The sequence below is a fragment of the Callithrix jacchus genome, chromosome 11 (assembly GCF_049354715.1).
Source record: "Callithrix jacchus isolate 240 chromosome 11, calJac240_pri, whole genome shotgun sequence".
Lineage (NCBI taxonomy): Eukaryota > Metazoa > Chordata > Mammalia > Primates > Cebidae > Callithrix > Callithrix jacchus.
In genome coordinates this window covers 87897833-87917974 of record NC_133512.1, presented here as the reverse complement: position 1 = coordinate 87917974, position 20142 = coordinate 87897833, and the positions used below count along the sequence as shown (strand labels likewise).

Here is a 20142-nt window from a genome sequence, read left to right as displayed (position 1 = left end):
CTGGAGGTTTGGAAGGATTCTTTGAGGGAAGCTGTGGTGTCATGAGTACCCAAGTATATTATGGAATGATAGAATTGTGGCATTCAGACTCTAAAGTACAGAAAAAGGCCTAGAGATGCTATTCGTCTCTCTTCTAGGGCTTCTAGAGCTCTCTGTTGAAACAGAGCAAGCCTGTTTGAAACTAATGTGAAACCAGGAGCTGAGCAAGGCCATTTGATGCTCTTTATTTAAGAAGAGCTGCCATACAGATATCTAAATTGACCAAAACCTGTATTAGATGGAGGTTCAAAATATTCTTTAATTCATATTAAAGAAAGAGCCTGGGCTCTAGAAAAGAATCCTTCAAGAATATCAGTACCTTGTTGTCTAGTGGCAAAGGTTGTCAGTGACAGAGCAAGTATTAAACAATTACCATATGAAAGTATTCAAAAATAGTGCTACCGAACCACTTTTAAGAAGAGCATTTTTGTTTCAGGTAGTCGGGAATCTGCCTTTGTTTATGCCATCTCCTCAGCTGGAGTCGTATTTGCCGTCACCAGGGCCTGTAGCCAAGGAGAAGTAAAATCCTGTTCCTGTGATCCAAAGAAGATGGGAAGTGGCAAGGACAGCAAGGGCGTTTTTGATTGGGGTGGCTGCAGTGATAACATTGACTATGGGATCAAGTTTGCCCGCGCATTTGTGGATGCCAAGGAGAGGAAAGGAAAGGATGCCAGAGCCCTGATGAATCTTCATAACAACAGAGCTGGCAGGAAGGTATGGAAACGCAATGGTGTTCATTTTGTAGGCCTCATGGCTTTATAAATCACTTATACAGAGCTTATCTTTTCTTAGAATTGATAAAATGCTATGTAGTCACAACTTGCTACTGTCCCCCAGCTTTTAGCTGTTTGTTTGGAAGAATACCAACAACTAGGTTGAAATATTCCCACTCACACTCCACCTTCCTCCCTATAGTAGTTGAAGGAGTCCACCTATTGCATTTGGCATTGTGTTGAGTCAAGTCTTTCATGGTCCCTCTGGACACTGTGTTATTTGGGGGGAAGATATTATCTGTGGGTTAGGATAGTGCTTCATCCCACATAGCGATGGTGCATTGAATGCTTACATCTAAGGGACATGAAGACTCAGAACATCTTTTCTTACATGTATCATGAAAACAACTCAACAAGCATGGTGTCTTGGCTTTTTCTAGATTTAGGGATGCCCTCTTTTGGAACCTGACCCAAGTCTCACTCATAAAAGCCCCACCTTGATTTTCTGGTGTTGGATGAGTAAGTGGACCAGGGAAAGACAAGATCCCCAACGGGTACTCTGGCCCCTTCTCCTCTAGACCTGATTAACTTCTGCACTCCAGTCAGTATTCACCTCCTAACCACCATTTGTTAAGTGAGGAAACTGAGACCCTCAACGTACTCAAGGTCACAAGGAAGTTACTAGAAAGGACTAGAAAGTCAGGTCCCAATACCTAGTCCAGGGGTGCTTTGCCCTAGGATTAAACCATTTCAGTGCCAATGTTCAGATGCATCTATGACCCATGTCATTTGTTACGGTAGTATGACCAGAATAACTAGAGAATCTGATGCTGTACATGGTGCTTTTGTGTGGAAATCATATACCGGCTGGGTAAATCAAATATTTGTTCAGAACAATTCTAGAATAATCTAATTGACAATAGGAAGAGATAACCATAATTTGTCTTTTATCAGCACCACATAAAAATGTGTTCAATATTAATATATAAAGAAAGATCAGCATAAAATTGAAATGTCCCCTGAGGGGCTTTAATAGGAAAAATAATAGAAAAGAATGCTGATCTGTTTGAATGAAACCCCTTTACTAAGGCTCCTAGAGGGAACAAATCTCATTTAAAGGAAGTTGGAAGAACTCTTGCTTAGCTCATGGAATAAGATGAGTGTGACCTGAACTATTTACAAATAGTACCTTTCTTGAACTTTAAAAATCAACATTCCTCATTTTCATGAATTTATGAACTTATAGCCTCTATTGCCAAGAAAATAGACTATGGTTGTGCAATCCTACAACTATTGGTAATTACTGTTTATGCAATGATTTGGATTTTTAAAAATTTACACTGACCTTTGTCCTAACATTGATAATACATGTATAAGTTATAAAGTGTGGTGTCTTTGATAGGAGTGTGCTGCTTAATTGTTCAAACAGGGTATATAGTTAGATTTCTCTATTTGAAAAGATAAAAGCCTATGGACAGACATTGTATCCAAAAGAACATTGACTTATCAAAATAAATGTTAATTTCACTAAATAGGTCAGTAGATATTGAATGTTTCAACTCTTCAAGACAATAGATCATAGCTCTTATATTTTAGGCCCTGAATAAACACAACTTTTAATGTAAATCACATGATTCTTCACCGTGTAGAGGTGAACAGCTGTCAGGCCTCAGATATTCTCCTGCCTGCTCTGCAAAACTTAGGAGGCTACTTTTGATTGGAATAAAAGTGCATACACTGACTTTTTAAAATGTGGCTTTAATTAATGGTGGGTGGGCAGACTTTTTCAAGGAGATGCATGATGTCAGTGAATATGAACTTTAATGAGAGTAAATGTATTGAGATAAACATGCGTCTCTAATTCTCTTCTTGTGGTCATTAGACCCCCAGTCTCTACTCCCCCTTCGTACTAGCAGAAGGTCTGTGGAATCAAAATGAGAACAGGCTGGGCCCGTGTTTGAAGACAGGCCTCCTGAGCTAAGCCTCCAACTGACTTGGCTCTAAAGTTCTAGAAAGCCCCCGCCTCCCAGGGCTGACGGTAACATCAGTCCACTTTTTTCTCATTCGTTGTGCTTTTTAGTATTTTTCAAATTGACTGATAGGAACATCTACTTTCTAAACTGGGAGAGGTAGGAGAGAACAATATATATTATTTTTTTTAAAACCATCTATTCTAAGATTGTTCTGTCTAGCTAATGATAAAAGTCAGAATTCATCACTGCCAGTCACGACGGGCCTCAATTTTTCCCCAATATTTGAATAATTTAGTTATTAGAGTAGTTGGTTAGAGCACCCTCATGTGTCTCTGTACTGTAATATCATTTTAGATCCTCTGTGCTGTATCATTTATTTTAATCACAGTTTCAGCAGAATTTATAATGATTTTTTTCTTCCATGTTTACTTGAATGCTCAGCCTTGATTGAGTCTAGTTTCCTACCTCCAATTAGGATTAGGAATAAGTACTAAAAAGATAAGTCTGCCTTGTTCAAAACAAACATTCTGTCAAGAAGGAAAGTGTATAGCATCCTTCAGCAGCTCTGTTTAGGTCTAAAGAAGCCATGCTATGAAAACTTTCAAATTCTATTTTAAGATAGTTTTAGGTAAATTACAGGCAAAAGATCAATGTCTGCCATTTGTTTCCTTTGATGAGCTTGCAAACAAGCACCTTTTAAATTTGTCTACTCTTCTAGCCTGAGCAACATGGTGGAACCCTGTCTCTACAAAAAATATATATATATATTAGCCAGGTGTGGTGGTGCACCTACAGTTCTAGCTACTCAACAGGCTGAGGTGGGAGGATCACCTGAGCCAGTGAGGTTGAGGCTACAGTGAGTCTTCATTGCACCACAGCGTTCCAGCCTGGGTGACAGTGCAAGAGCCTGTCTCAAAAACCAAAACAAAAGTTAGTTCACTCTTTTTTCTAAGATGAAATAATGAGATAGTCACAACTTCTTTCAATGTTCCTAAGGGAAACTTTATCAAAATAACTCATGTATCCAATCTTACTGCCCTTCCATCACTCTGAACGCTTCTATAAGAGTAAGAGTTTCCATAAGAATAAGAGGAACTCCAGGAAAATACTTTCCTTAAAAGGTCCCTCTAACCATCAAGAAAATAGAGGCACCTTCGTTTTAATCTTACAATACAGTGACTTTGCTTATTGAATCTCAATTTTTCTCATGTGTAAAAGGGCATTTTGTGGTGCTACAGGAAGACAAGTGTAAGGCAGACAGCACAGAGCCTGGCATATAATAGATGCTTAATAAAAGTTCCTTTCCCTTTTGTGAAGTTAAGGTTATTTGTAACTCAGGTAACTAAGGTAGGCAGAAGTCCATCCAGCTGGAACTATTATTTAGGATTCCATCTGATCACTACATCTATCTATAGAGTCATCTTCTGTTCAGTTAACACACTAATAAAATCAAACATATAGTATTTTTTAATTTATAAAATATTGTCAAATGTTTTATAATTTGATCATTCCAAAACCTCTATAGGAATAAAAAATAGGATTCATATTTGTACTTTTCAGATGAGAAACTGGGCCTGAGAGGGATGGAGAGACTAATCCAGGGTCATAGAACCACAAAGTACCGGACATGTGTATTTCCATATTGCCTTTGTTGAGAATTTCTGAGAAAACAAACAATATTTCCATATGTACGGGGGAAAAGCCAGCAGCTACTGCCCTTGGAAGGTAGTTTACTGATGACTTTTTCCTTTGTGTGTGTCTTCACACATTTTCTAAAATGAATGTCTATCAGTTTTTAATGACAAGGAAAAGTTGTTTTAAGTGCTGAAAGTATGACCTGCCAGTCATTGTGAGCAAACTGGAGGCAATGTAGCCTTCTTTTTGGAGGATCTGCAAAATTTCAACAAACGCTACTGCAAGTTTAAGAGCTCTATTCTTATATTTTGGGTCTAAATTTGATTGAACAGATATTTTATCAAGGAATGACTTAGGGAAAGGCATTGGTTTTGGTACTAAATCAATGTGGAAAAGAATAAAACAAAGCAGCCCCTGACCATAAGAAACTAAATTTTAGTCAGGGAGACAAGTGTAATACAATTGCAAGGCAAGCACTGCTATGTGATATAATAAAATAACCAGCCACTAGCTGAGGAGATAATGGTTGTATCATAAAAAGAACTGGGTGTCTGAGCTGGAAATTAAAGATTTCCCATGGTTGAGATAGGGAAAGCACTTTTCCAGGATGACGGGACTTCAAGACAAAGACAGATATTGGAGCAGGAAGTGTATCACAAAGTTGAGGAATGACAAGAACACTAGGGTGGAGTTCAAGACTGAAAGTTAATAGGAACTGAGGCTGAAAATTTGAGGCCCAGCCAGATCTGAAGAGTCCACTTTTTTTTTTTTTTGAGGTGGGGTCTTGCTTTGTTACCCAGGCTGGAGTGAGGTAGCACAAACTCAGCTCATTGCAGCCTGGACACCCTGGGCTCAAGCGAGCCTCCCACCCCAGTCTCAGTAGCTGGGACTACAGGCGCATTCTACCATGCCTGACTAATTTTGTTTGCTTGATTTTCTTTCTTTTTGTTTTTTGGGTTTTTGATTTTTGGTAGAGATGAGGTTTCGCCATGTTGCCCAGGCTGGTCTTGAACTCCTGGGCTCAAAGGATCTGCCCACCTCGGCCTCTCAAAGTGCTAGGATTACAGGCCTTGAGCCACTGCACCTGGCCTGGAGAGTCTCAAATACTGTGCAGAGACATTTGAATGCCACTGGGAAGGCAAGAGGAAGGCATTGAACAGTGGGAGAGAAAATTAAATACTTAAGTTTAATATTCATGCATTTGTTAATTTCTCTAGCGTCCCCTTTGAAAGAGTGATACTGATGAAAGTTCAAACCTTTTGTAATATGTCTGAATTCATGTCTTAAAAATTAGCCTGGCAAAGTGGCATGCACCAGTAATCCCAGCTACTGGGGAGGCTGAGGTGGGAGGATCACTTGAGCTCGGGAGTTTGAGACCAGCTTGGGCAACAAAGTGAGACCCGATGTCAGAAAAAAAAAAATAGATTAACTAGGAAAATTAGGAGAAATTTGCATCTCTCTGAATTTTATGTTTAGCCTTAAATATACATATAAGTACTAATATAGTAAGCTTCTGGATGTTTGTTAATATTAAAAAATTAGCATTTGGCAACTGTGTTGATATTTACATTTTCAACATGATGGTTAATATTATTATTGGCTACTCTACTCTTTAAGAGCTCTCGACTGAAGCATTATGAAGGATAGGACTCTGGAATCAGAAAACTGGCCCTAATACTTGAGCAAAACCTTACACAGTTTACCAAACTAGGGTTGCCATATAAAATAAAATATGTATGCATATACACCAGGCAGTAAGCAAGCCTAGGGGTGAGGTGCCATTATTATACACATTTTGCATATGAGGAGACTGAGGTCTAGCAAGGTGGCCAGAATCAGAAAATATATTGAATATATTTGCTCACTGTAATCAACTAAAATTTAAACTTAACTTGGCATCCTGTATTTTACATGGAGAAGCTCAGAGTGTGAGCGGGTCCAGAATTTCTAGTTCCATTCATTATCCAAACAAGCACCACCCAAGGTCAGTGCTACGGAGCACTGGGGCCTGCCCTGAGCGTGGCCTACCCATTGGACAGAGCAGATACTTCTAAGTTCCACTTTGAAGTTTCTTACTTTGGCTATTGTACTACCTGTAGGTAAAACCTTACAAGCAAGCAAATCTAAATTCTAATAAAGACTTAAATTTTTTTTTTTTTTTTGCAACAGGGTCTCACCCTGTCACCCAGGCTGGTGCAATCATGACTCACTGCACTGAGCTCCAGTGATCCTCCAACCTCAGCCTCCCAAGTAGCTCAGATCAGAGGCATCTGTCACTGTGCCTGACTAATTTCTTATTTTTATTTTTTGTAGAGACAGGTGGTTACTAGGTTGCCCAGGCTGGTCTAAAACTCCTGGACTCAAGTGATCCTCCTGCCTTGGCCTCTCAAAATTCTGGGATTACAGGCATGAGCCACTGTGCCTGGCAAAGACTTTAAAAAATTGGTCCCTTGATGCCACTTAAAATAAATAATAATAAATAATTAATGTGTCTGACCTAAGAGAACTGGGGCATGATGGCAAAGAAATCACACTCTTAGAAAATAAGGAATATTGACCAGGCCTGGTGGCTATAATCCCAGCACTCTGGGAGGCCAAGGCGGGCAGATCACAAGGTCAAGAGATTGAGACCATCCTGGCCAACATGGTGAAACCCCATCTCTACTAAAAATACAAAAATGAGCTGGGCATAGTGGCACAAGCCTGTAGTCCCTGCTACTTGGGAGGCTGAGACAGGAGAATCACTTGAACCCGGAAGGCGGAGGTTGCAGTGAGCTGAGATCACACCCCTGCACTCCAGCCTGGCAACAGAGTGAGACTTCATCTCAAAAAAAGAAAAAGAAAGAAGAAAGTAAGGAATATCAATAGGAAAGAAAACAGCAAAGCCGTACTGAACTGCAGAGCCATGCAGTTTAATACGCTTTAACCTCCTATTCATCCTGACCCCCCCTTCAACAATCTTGAGCATCTTTATGGGACATAAACTCCACTTAGTAAGTATTTGTTTACTTACTGGTCTCCTTACTTCATAAAATGAAAAGCATTTTGAAAAGTTAGATCAGTTCTGCCAGCCTCACCTCTGTCTTTTTGGACCCAAAAATAATATGTGCTTGATATTAGAGATCTTTATTTATCATATGAATCAAAAATGAACCAGAAGTAAAGTCCCAAGACATGGAATAACTCCTAAAAAAATTGTTACAGTTCCATGTAAAGTTCTATTATTAGTGGAAAATGTTTTTGAGACTTGCCTCATTAGTCAATAAGAATTATTATATATATGGTTAGTCAACGGGAATGTTCTTGAATTCCACAAATGTAAATTCCACACCTTATATTTTCTAGCTAAGCCCACCCACAGTCACTGTTTTTAAAAAATGATAGTGCTCAAGAAATCACAGTGTCTTATTTAAGTTAATAAATGTTTGTATAAGCAAATCAACTGAACAGTTTTTAAATAAATATTCCTTTTCTTAGTTCCAGAGTGTGTATGTTTGAAAGGTATGAGTTGGCCCAATTTTCAGTAACTTCTATCTTAGAGATGTGGGCCTGTCAAAAGGATTTAATTGTTAATAAATGTACTTGGCTTCAAGCCAGCATCTGAGAATTAAATTATATGTTTTTAATGAGTGTTTCACTCAGGAAAACTGATATAGAACCAGAAACATATTAGTGACTGTGTAAAATATACCCAACTAAAAAGTGAAGAACTAACAGTTCTTCAAATGCTCAAGTTGAACTAAATAATTTAGTTAAAACACAGTATATGGGGACCTAAAATAAATTCTAACTAGGATTTCTAAGGCAAGTTGTTAAGTTGGCAAATATTTTACACAGCATGAAATGGAATGCCTTCTTTCTGATAGGAAGAAAATCAGTAAGACATGATACAGAGTTCATAAACTTTGCAAAACACAGGTACCTCAAGAAAAGAATCTCATGTTATGCAAAGAAGTTTTACAAAGACAATGTAAGGGCTGCTTGGGCTGCGTCTTCAGAACTGACTTAAGGAACCACAACTTCATTCTCCTTAGGAGAAGTTTGTCTTTATAACTGGCAATATAATTCCTTTTAGTCTATAATTAGATATGCAAACACTAAGTGTAAAAGCTTATAGAACTCACCGAATCCAAGGAACGTGAGCCCCAGAGATTGGCAAATCCTAATATGAAAAACACCAGCGGAGTGATGTCGACTTTGGTGTCAGACAGGCTTGGCTTATACCCCGCCTGCTCAGGTTATCTCACTTACTGCCTGTGAGATCTAGGGCAAGCTCCTCTATCCTGGGTGTTTCAATATCTTTATCTATAAAATGGGATAATAATAGTATATACCTTATGTGGTAGTGTGGACTAAATAAAATAGTGAATATAAAGTGCTTAGCGTGATACATGGTAAGAACTTAATGAATGTGATGCCTCACTATTATAATCTGACACAAAGTTAGAGCGGAGAAATATAAAATAGCATTGTCCTAGCCTACACAATGCAGGTATTTTCTTCTTCCATAGCTCTTCTTTTTAACAGACTTCTGTCTCTGTGGTATAGAATGCTAATATCTAGAAGTTTGTTTAAAAGAAAGAAAGACTGTTAAAAGAATAGAAATTTCTTAAAATTTAAAATTAGAAAATAGCCTCTGCTGGTCAAAGGCCTAAATGCTCAAAATAAAAAATGAAGGGCCACATAAAAAATCTGCTAAGATTTTAGCACTGAAGCAGTTATGAGCCTATTGAAGAATTTTTTGTTGAGAATAGTTATATATTAAGCTAAAAATGGTTTCTATGGAGCTAAACACCAAAAGAGTCCTGCTGTCCTTAGAAGTTATCAAAAAACTACTTTTTTAGAGTAGCCATGTCACATGAGCAAGTATTTATTGGCAGGATGCCACAGAGTAAAACCTAGATGGGATTAAGGCACATGGGGAGGAGTCAAAGCTGATTACGAATTGTGCTGGCCAGTTAGTGATATTAAGAGCCGTGGGGGCTGGGAGAATTGAAAACAGGAGCATATGAGAAAGCTGAAAAAGAAATCTTGACAGTGACCTGCACTAAAAATCAAAGAAGAAGGTAGAACAAGAGACTTTTTAGGAAAGATTCAAGAGACAAAATAGAAACCAGGATGTCACTGTGTCATGGGCTATGGCCTTAAGGTTCTAAAGGAAGCTTTCAGTATCCTGCACTAGCAAGAGACAGCGAATCATTGTAACTGATTTTTATTCTAATTCTTTCTCCTTTCATTGTAAAAAGAGTGCTTGCACATAGTATCAAAAGCAACAGCTTGAGCAGGGCAGAAATGTATATCATAAAATGGGACTGTTTTCTCCTGTCTCCTTCCAGAACATTTCAAAGTGTAAACTGACTCAAGGATGTGAACAGGACATGTCATGTTTCCCCTCTTCCTCCCAAACTTCATTACAACTGTAGTAATGGGAAAAAATGGTTTAAATTGATGCTAAGAAGAATAGGAAGAGAAATGAAAGAGCTTAATGAATTTCTGGAAAGTGGAAGGCAAATGAATAAAGTGTAACTCATAAAAAGGATGGAGAAGCCACAGTCTAGAAGAATAAAAGCAAATGGGGCAACAGCCAACATGGGAGGGAAGAAGCCCTGAGAATGCCTCAGATATTAATAGTCCTGGAGAGAAGATAGGCCTGAAACTGAAAATTCCATCCATGGAATAGGGAACCCCAATGCCTCCCTTCTCCCCGTGATCAGAACTCTGGGGAAGTCTGGCATTTAACATCCTAGGCTTTCTGGAGTTAGAGTCCTCAGCATAAGAGCCAGTGTCCTGGGTGCAAGTGGCACCTGCCTGTAGTCCCAACTGTTTGGGAGGCCGAGGCAGGAGGATCCCTGGAGCCCAGGAGTTCAGGGCTGGCGTGCTCTGTTGTGGTACCTATGAATAGTCACTGCACTCCAGCCTGGGCAGCACAGCAAGGCCTCATCTCAAAAAATAGTCAGTGTCCTGCAAACTCACCAAAAGGCAACATTTTTTGGTTGACAAGCTCCACTTCTACAACTAGAGTTCCTAAATGCCTTTTTACTACTTCATTTTTAAATATGAAGAGACTGTCCAAGGATGATCATATATTTGATTCAATACAGCAGCATGAAAGGAAAAGACAAAAGAAATTTCAGGAAAATGACTCCAGAGAAAAAGCAAGGATGATAAGAGAAATTTTTTACAGCCTAATCAGTCTGTCTCCTCAGAGTGACACAAAATATTAACACCCACAAATAAGAATGGAAGCTTTGAAAAAGTGACAATTAGAGAACAAGAAAGAATTTGGAAGAGAAAGCCAAATAAACTCTCAGAAAATACATCAAAAAGCCCAAAAGATAAATGTTTAAGGAGGTCCATAAACGCCCCTTGCTCTTTTCCACTTGAGTTTGAAACCAACTGGAAAATGGACAAATGGATGGACTAAAAGTGTCAGTTTCGTGATAGAAGAAAATGCTGCCCTAGAGGATGTGGCCTGAAGCACAGTGCCCCCTAGCAGCCCAACCCTGAGCCAAGCAGACTCACCTGTCACAGGCTGGCCCTCGGAGCCCCTGCAGCAAGGGAGCCATGTGCTGGTTGGTAAGAGCTGATCATAACTTATTTCCACAGGCTACCAGATCCTCACATAGAAAGAAACTAGGCACACAAGTCCTGCTTCTTCCTTCCAGTTGGACAAATCACTTCTCTTTCTTTGGGGAGACATAAGTAAGGGGGAGGAAAGAGCCAAGAGTGTTACTCTGGTGGAATTTCTTCCTCAGGAAATCAGGAAGAAAGTATTGAAAACAGATGAGAGAAAACATAAGTGACATAGAGGACCAGTTCAGAAATTGGCAACCGGCTAACTAGAATGCCATTAAAAAAGAAAAAAAAAAATGGCTGGGCAAGGTATATAATGCCTATAATGCCAGCACTTTGGGAGGCTGAAGTGGGCAGATCACCTGAGGTCAGGAGTTCAAGACCAGCCTGGCCAGGAAATGAAAGCCCATTTCTACTAAAAATACAAAAAATTAGCTGGGCATGGTTGTGGGTACCTGTAATCCCAGCTGCTGAGGAGGCTGAGACAGGAGAATTGCTTGAACCCAGGAGGTGGGGGTTGCAATGAACCGAGATCACACCAGTGTACTCCAGCCTGGGCAACAAGAGCAAAACTCCACCTGAAAGAAGAAAAAGTAGAGGAGAGGAAAATATTAAAGAGAATGTCTTAGTGCTGAAGACATGACGGTCCAGATTGAAAGGGTCTGCTGAGTGCTGAACAAGATTAACAGGAGACAATATTATGATATTTTAGAACCCAGAGAATAAGGAAAAGATTCTGGAAGCTTTCATAGGGGAAAAAAATACAAAGTGAAATGAAAACAAGAACAAATTTTTTTCAAAGAATCCACCAGACTTCCCATATCAGACTTCCCATCGGCAACATTAGAAGCCAAAAACCTGAGGAGATATACAAGTTTTTAATCCAGAATTCTATACCCAGCCAAGCTATTAATCAAGTGTGAAGGCTGAAGACATGTCAGACATGCAAGAATTCAGAAAATGCATCCACCTTGAAGGAGTTATTCAACACTGTACTGCGGCAAAAAGGAGGAATACATCAACAGAGAAAACACGGCATCTAGGATACAGTGTGTCCAGCTAGGAGGGCACGGCATTAGATCTGAGCTGTGGAGCCAATCCCGGTCAGAGCAAGAGGATGAAAGACTGTGGATGCCCCCAGGAAATGAGGAGAAGTGATGGAGCAGGTGGAACAATTGTGAGAGTGGAAAACTTGAGGTGACAGTCAATGCAATTGGTAGCAAATACAATTAGAAAACACCCAACTTTACTTTAAGAACATCCTTCATTGATACAAAGGTTTGTGATCTTGGGCCAGAGATAATGAACTGCAATCCTGGCACAGTTCTTGGCTGTGCAGTTAATAACATTATGTAGAAGTTTATTGTCTTAAAATTTTAGAATCAAAATTTACTTAATTATAATTACAGAACAGAGGTCCTCCACTTTAGTCACTCATTCTTTCATCATCCAAATAAAATGTCTCCAGCCTCTCCATCAGCAGCTGTGCATGGGAAACCACTGCCCCACCTCAACCACACTCCTTGCCCAGTGCCTCTGAAGACCCAGGAGGAGTCTCCTGCTGCTATAGCCTGCTGCTCTGGTGTGGCCCACTTATCCACTGATCCATTGCTACTTGGGTTGGACACTGACCACCACCCATCTTTCATTCCCTCTAAAGTAGCACTAGTGGAGATTGTCACTCATGGCACATTTTCCTGGAGATTCCGATGTTTTGGAGGCATAGGGTAAGAAACAATTTCTAGTTAAAAAAACAATTTCCCCATTCTTAGAAATGTAATGCCTGCTTCTGTCCCAGGAATTTTTCACTACTGTAACCCTTCATAGGCTCCAGACTCCCACCACAGCGCACAGGTTTCTCACCTTCTCCTCTGCATCTCTGGGTCTGGATGATTCTGAACCCTGACTGCATATTAGAATCAATCACCTCCAGCACTTTGGGAGGCTGAGGTGGGCAGATCACAAGGTCAGAAGATCGAGACCATCCTGGCCAACATAGTAAAACCCCATTTCTACTAAAAAATTAGCCAGATGTGGTGGCATGCACCTGTAGTCCCAGCTACTCAGGAAGTTGAGGCAGAGGAATCACTTGAAACTGGGAGGTGGAGGTTGCAGTGAGCCAAGATCATACCACTGCATTCCAGCCAAGATGGTGCCACTGCACTCCAGCCTGGTGACAGAGTGAGACTCTGTCTCAAAAAAAAAATAAAAAAAGAAGAATCAATCACCTGAAGAACCACAAGTACCTTGTACCTTCAAGGCCCAGGCCTCACATGTACCTTCAAGGCCCAGGCCTCACATATACCCGAGGTTCTGATTTACCCAGTCTGGGGTGAGGCTGGAAATGATCCTCAGGTGATTTTAATGTGTAGCCAGGAGTGACACACACTGACCTGCCCTATCCACTTGCCAGGGATAAATCCTCAAATTCCTGTTATTTTACTATGTGGAGTAGTTTCACTCTTTTTGTTATCCCCTGTCTTTCCAGCCCATGAAATCCCTCAAACTGCAGCCAGATTGTAAAAGAACATACTTTCCCTTTTTCTGCCAACTACACACACATATGCAGGCCTTTAAAAAGTGGATCATACCATGTATATTGTTCTGCATTTGGCTTTTATCACTTGACTTTTTTTCCTGCCTGTAAGACTGATCTACTTCATTGTTCAGAGACCACATAATATTCCATTATTAAGCATATACCATAATTAGCAATTTTCCTATTGAAGTCATTTGGGTTTTTCTTCATATTTTGTCATTATTAATTATGCAATAGCTGCATGAAGATCCTTGTAGGTGTGTATCCTTCCAAACTTGTGCAGATGTTTCCAGAGTGGAATCACCAGGTCAAGATTATGTACATTTAACATTTTTGCAAGTAATGCAAAAGCACTTTTCATTTAAATGATGTTTCACTATACTCTCCAACCAATGGTTTGTTAAAGCATCTCTTCCCCTGGACTCTTACTAACATTATCAGTCTTTTTCCTGTTTTACTATTTTTTTATTCTTAAAATTTTTTTTAATTGACATTTTTACTATTTTTGCTAGGCAAAAAAAGGTGTATTATTTCAGTCTGCATTTCTCTAATTACTAATGAAATTGAACATCTTTCTGTCCTTTTGTTAGTACTTTGTATTTCTTCTGTGAATTGTCTATTAAATTTGTGATGATTAGTAGTTTGGAAGATGCAATGTAATCCCCCACCATTTCTCTACCTCTTCTTCCTCCTCTGCCCATTATAACAGCTATGTAATATTTTAAGTTAATTCTTGATTATTTGAAAGAATGGATGGGGCCAGGCACGGTGGCTTATGCCTGTAATCCCAGCACTTTGGGAGGCAGAGACAGCCAGATCACCTAAGGTCTGGAGTTCAAGACCAGCCTGGCCAACATGGTGAAACCTCACCTTTACAAAAAAAAAAAAAAAAGCCAGGCATAGTGGCGTGTACTTGTAATCCCAGCTACTCAGGAGGCTGAGGCAGGAGAATCACTTGAACCTAGGAGGCGGAGGTTTCAGTGAGCTGAGATCATGCCATTGCACTCCAGCCTAGGTGACAAGAGCAAGACTCCATCTCAAAAAGAAAAGAAAATAATGAAGGGAAACAGAATGCATGATTCAAAATCACAATATGATTTATAGTAAAATTGTAAGTGTGTTTTTAGAAATAGCACAGATCTGAGAGTCACATCTTTGTTCTACCTCTGAATAGCTGTGTGACTAGAGATTTTACTTTCCTCATAGAGCCCTGGTTCGCCTAATCATAGACGGGAATGAAAACTTTCTTTGCTCATGGTGATAATTAGATAATGTGTGTAAACTACCTGGTGCGGAGCCTGGCACACAGTTAGGCACTCAATAAGTGGTTGTTATTGCTACCATGTTACAACATTTGAATACTGGAGTTGTTCTAAACTAGGAATCCTCATTGTGAGTTTCTTGCTCCCATATCCTTAGTCTTCCCTCAGTTACTCCTGAAAGCAGGCTGCCTCGGCTTACATTCTCTTCCCTCTGCCTCTCTGACTGAGTGCAGTTTTATCCACTTCAAGTTTAAAGGTTTGAATTTTAAGTCTGCAAACTCAGTAGGTAGAAGAAATGAACATAGCCCCAAACTGTGATTGAGCACTGAACACGCTGTGCATTAACAGTGGGTGCTGGAGAAGTGAGCAAGCCCAATACCAGAGAAGCTGTCTCACTTTCCCCCCAGGTTAATTGTCAGATAAAGCCTGTCATTAATCCACAATCAAGAACTGACCATGGTACCTGTTGAAATACTTTCCACCGCAAGTAACAGATCCCAAAGGCACTAAAACAAGAAGGGAAGTTTACTGACTGGATCACAAAAAGTCTGGCGGTAGGGTAGATCTAAAGTGGGCTCACTGAGTGGCTCAGCAGCATCCCCAGAACCCAGATCTTCACATCTGTCACGTGTGTCTGCAACTTGTTGCCTGTCGGGGTTGCTGCCCTCATGTCCCAAAGAGGCTGCTACAGAAAACAGCATCTAGAGATAGAGACAAGGTGTTTCTCCTCATGTGCCTCTTTTATTTTATTTTATGTTATTTTTGAGACAGGATCTCACTCTGTCACCCAGGCTGGGGTACAGTGATGCAATCATGGCTCGCTGTAGCCTCGAACACCAGGCTCAAACTATCCTCCCACCTCGGCCTCCCGAGTAGCTGAGACCATAGGCGCATGCCACCACCTTTTTTCTTTTTTGTAGAAATGGAATCTCATTATGCTACCCAGGCTGTTCTTGAACTCCTGGGATCAAGCGATCCTCCTGCCTCAGTCTCCCAAAGTGCTGGGATTATAGGCATAAGCCACTGTGCCCCCACCTCACATGTCTCTTTTAAAAAGTGAAGAAACATTTTTTGACAAGACTCCTAAGAGATTTTTCCTATCATAGGATTGGCCCAAATTGAATCGCCACATGCTCCAAGCTGGAAAAAAAAATTAGTGTCAGGACAGTAAAATTACTATTAGTGATTTGGACTACTCTGGGGTCAGGAGTCCTTTATAACACAAGGCTAACCAACACCTGAACAAAATGTTAGCAAGGAAGGGAGGACGTTACACAGATGACCCTGTCTGTCACCACATGTTTTTTTAATGATTTATAATGTTATTTTTTAAGATACAATTTTAAATTAATATGCAAATTCTTCAGTTAATTATATAAAAATATCAGCTTTGAAGTTTATGATCTGGAAATTCAGCATCAGAAAGAGAGGGCAGACCAGGTGCCTCGGCTCACACCTATAATCCCACCACTTTGGGAGGCTGAGATGGGAAGATTGCTTGAACTCAAGAGTTAGGGACCAGCCCCAGCAACACAGTGAGATCCCCATCTCCACAAAACATTTTTAAAACTTAGCTGGGCATGGTGGCATGCACCTATAGTCCTAGCTATGCAGGAGGCTGAGGCAGGAGGATCGCTTGAGCCCAGGAGTTCAAGGCTGCAGTGAGCTGCAATCCAGCCTGGGCGGCAGGGTGAGATTCTGTCAAGAAAGAAAGAGAGAAAGAGAGAAAGAAAGAAAGAAAGAAAGGAAAGAAAGAAAGAAAGAAAGAAAGAAAGAAAGAAAGAGAGAAAGAGAGAAAGAGAGAAAGAGAGAGAAAGAGAGAAAGAGAGAAAGAGAGAAAGAGAGAAAGAGAGAAAGAGAGAAAGAGAGGGAGAGAGGGAGAGAGGGAGGGAGGGAGGGAGGGAGGCAGAGAGAGAGATAAGAAAGAGAGAGAAAGAAAGATAAAGAAAGAGGAGGAACAGTAATATTTCCTGTCATTTTTAAAGTGAGAAGTATTACTTATGATTAAATACCTAGATTTAAAAAGAATAAGCTTGGAAGAATGAGCATTCATATCTCATTCCCAAGTACTTGATGTGGAGTGAGTTTTGTGCGGTGCTCTCTAAGATTTTAGGAGGGGCAGCTCTTGGAAAGGTGAGAGCTACATGGGGTAGAGTGGTAGAGCCCAGATGGCACTCCAGGTTGTATATGTGGCAGAAGCCTGCCCTCCAGGCCATAGTGTGAGCCTCCAACCAAACACCCATAATATAAAGATGGGGGCGGGGTGCATGGGGCAGTGTAATTCTGAAGAAGAAGTTCATTCTAAGACATCCTTTAAAGATGCCTGGATCCCTTCAACTGGGAGAGCCAAGCTAAGCACATGCCTCCTGTTCACTTCTCCATCCCTGTGCTCCAGGGCTGGCTTGTGCTGAGAAGGACAGATTTCAAATGTACTGGGTGCACCATCCACAATGGAGCTGGGGGTAAAGTGGGAAAGATACCTAGTGCCAACGCCCGACCCGGGGACAGTGGGAGTGAATTCCTATTACCGAGCTTGGGCAAGTCAGCTGCCTTCCCCATCCCTGGTTCATCATCTATAAAACAGGAAGAGCAATAGATCAAAGGTGTTGTGAGGACCATGAGCGATAATAATCTCTTCACTTGGGTAAGCGAAGGAGACACTGGCCAGGGTGGGATAACTCACCAAATTGCTCTGGGGAAAGTGCTGCTCTGCTGGCTCATGAAGACAAAGCAGAAGCTCCCCTGGAAGTTTCAGGCCCACCTGTCCCCTCTCCTCAACACAAGCCTCACACCCACAGAAAAGGGGTCTCCGTATTGGGAGCCAGCCGAGGTGAGCTTGTCCCAGTTTCCTTTGCTTCCTCTCTAAGAAAGATCAGAGCAAACCCAGCCCTGTCATCTAAGCTGAATCTCCCCAAGCTACTGTCAGCCTCAGGGTCGCTAACTGACTTTCCAGTACAGCCTGGCTCGCTGTGTAACTTTGGGGAAGTGCTTCAGCCTCTCTCAGTCTTGCTTCTCAGTCATCTGCAAAAGAAATATGGTAGCACAGGATTGCTGTCGTACCAATTACTATGATCGGCTTATTGAAGGATTTGGACTTAGCAATTATTTTGTTAATCTAATATGCATAATAGCATGCATTTTTATTTTCTTTTCTTTTAAACTGGACAGCATTAATTAAATAGCATACATTTTTAATATAATAAAGCTCTATTTATTTAGAAAATAATTCAATCCCTCACTCTTCAAACTGGCCACATGCCCTATTCAATAGTGAGGTTTCCATTATACTGATAGCCAGTAGGGTACACAGGCGCTATCCCTCCCCTCTCTACCCACCGCCCTGGTCTGCTGGCATCAGGACAGGGGCTGATGTGGCTAGCAAGTGACAAGCAGTGGATCAACATCTCCCAGGCACTTGCCCCAGGATCCAGCATCCTGAGGGTCACTTCTGTATTGCTGGGAGGTAAGGAGAGTTGTAGCATGTGTCTCCTGCTCCAAGCCACCTCACTGAACTTGCCCTGTCTTTTTTGGCAGTCTGTAAAGCGGTTCTTGAAACAAGAGTGCAAGTGCCACGGGGTGAGCGGCTCGTGTTCTCTCAGGACATGCTGGCTGGCCATGGCCGACTTCAGGAAAACGGGAGATTATCTCTGGAGGAAGTACAATGGGGCCATCCAGGTGGTCATGAACCAGGATGGCACAGGTTTCACTGTGGCTAACGAGAGGTTTAAGAAGCCAACAAAAAATGACCTCGTGTATTTTGAGAATTCTCCAGACTACTGTATCAGGGACCGAGAGACAGGTAAGTTCATACACTTTCTTCATAACACCTAATTCTTTCAACAACTGATACTCCACAATTTAAATGAGATTCTGTATTTTCAGCCTGCACCCTTAAGGTTTGAAGCTCATGATCCTTAACAATCTTATTGAAACTACACAGGGCTGGGCCCGGCAGCTCACACCTGGAATTCTAGCAGTTTGGGAGACCAAGGTGGGCAGACTGCTTGGGCTCAGGAGTTCAGGAAAAGCCTGGGCAACATGGTGAAACCCTGACTCCACCAAAAATGCGAAAAATTAGCTGGGTATGGGGGTGCATATCTGTGGTCCCAGCTACTCAGGAGGCTGAGGTGGGAGGATCACTTAGCCCAGGAGACAGAGGTTGTGGTGAGCAGAGAGCGTACCACTGCACTTTAGCCTGGGTGACAATTTGAGCAAGAGAGAGAGAGAGAGAGAAAGAAAGAGAGGGAGGGAGGGAGGGAGGGAGGGAGGGAGGGAGGGAGGGAGGGAGGGAGGGAAAGGGAGTGAGGAGGATGGAAGGAAGGAAGGGGAAAGAAAGAAAAGAAGTGAAATGAAACTGCACAGAGAGCTCTCCTAAGCAACTGGAGAAATGGGTTGACAGTGCACAGATTCTGGAGAAACAGAAACTCAACAATGTCTGGGGCAAAACATCAAGATACTCAGATTAGCCAAATTCTTCAGCTTGGGCAGATTTCTAATTAGCAGACTATGTACACTAGGGAGAGCGGCCCAGCATCTTTCATATGATCCTGAAGCTGAGAGCAGGATACATTAAATCCCACCTCTGTGACTGTGGAACATGGTCCCAGGGCTTTAAATGTGCTCTTCTGAAATCTGCCCTACTTCACCTTCCCTGCTCTTTTCAATGTGCTTAGAAATTGCAAAGATAAAAAGCAAGCATTTATCATCACTCTCTTGGCTGTAGGTGGACAGTGTATAATAAAGACTGTGTCTGAGGCCCTTCATTTATTAAAGCCACACCATTCCCTTCCAGACAGTGTCTTCTCTATCCCTCAAAGAACAGCTCTGTCAGCTTCAACACCGCAGCTGTTCCACCTATCTGGCTTACATATGCTCATGCTCCACCCCTCACTCCTCCTGATCAACCCTGAACTCCACGTTTAGCTCATTCTTTGTAAAGATTCTAGTGCAAAATAAGAATGAGTACAAGTCTAAGTTCATAGGAGGTGATAGGAGTCAACAGCCCATGTCAATTTCTAAGACTTGGTAGAAAGCAAAGGAATTCATTATCAGAAAAAATAAAAGTCCTCTAATAGAGTCTGAGTCTTTTTTTAAATTCTGAAATAATTGCAGAGGCACCAATAAAACAGTGTAGATGGCAGCCAGCTGTCAATTAGATTGACCAAGAGGCAAGGTTACCAGAAAATGTCACAAGGAGCCTTTTTTCCTTTTTCTTTTTTTGCTCCTGAGTGGTTGAATTGCCTTCATGGTTTGATGAGCTAGTTCTCTGCAGCATTTGAGCAGGTTGCTACACGCAATCCAGGGATTAATGACGATTGAGCAGAGGACCAGATGCTGTGCCCCACTGCATTCCTGACATGCTTTGGGACCTCTAACAAGTCATCCTACCTGTCAGGCCAAAGTTATAG

General features: G+C 41.3%; 1 protein-coding gene across 1 annotated transcript in view; it reads left to right on the top strand.

Moving 5' to 3' along the window:
- WNT2 (Wnt family member 2) overlaps nucleotides 1-20142 on the top strand; it is a 47913-nt gene that overhangs the window by 7431 nt on the left and 20340 nt on the right. The window contains exons 3-4 of the mRNA XM_002751776.7: nucleotides 476-753; nucleotides 18269-18533. Coding sequence (XP_002751822.1) covers nucleotides 476-753; nucleotides 18269-18533 — 543 coding nt within the window. The remainder of the gene's footprint in view (nucleotides 1-475; nucleotides 754-18268; nucleotides 18534-20142) is intronic.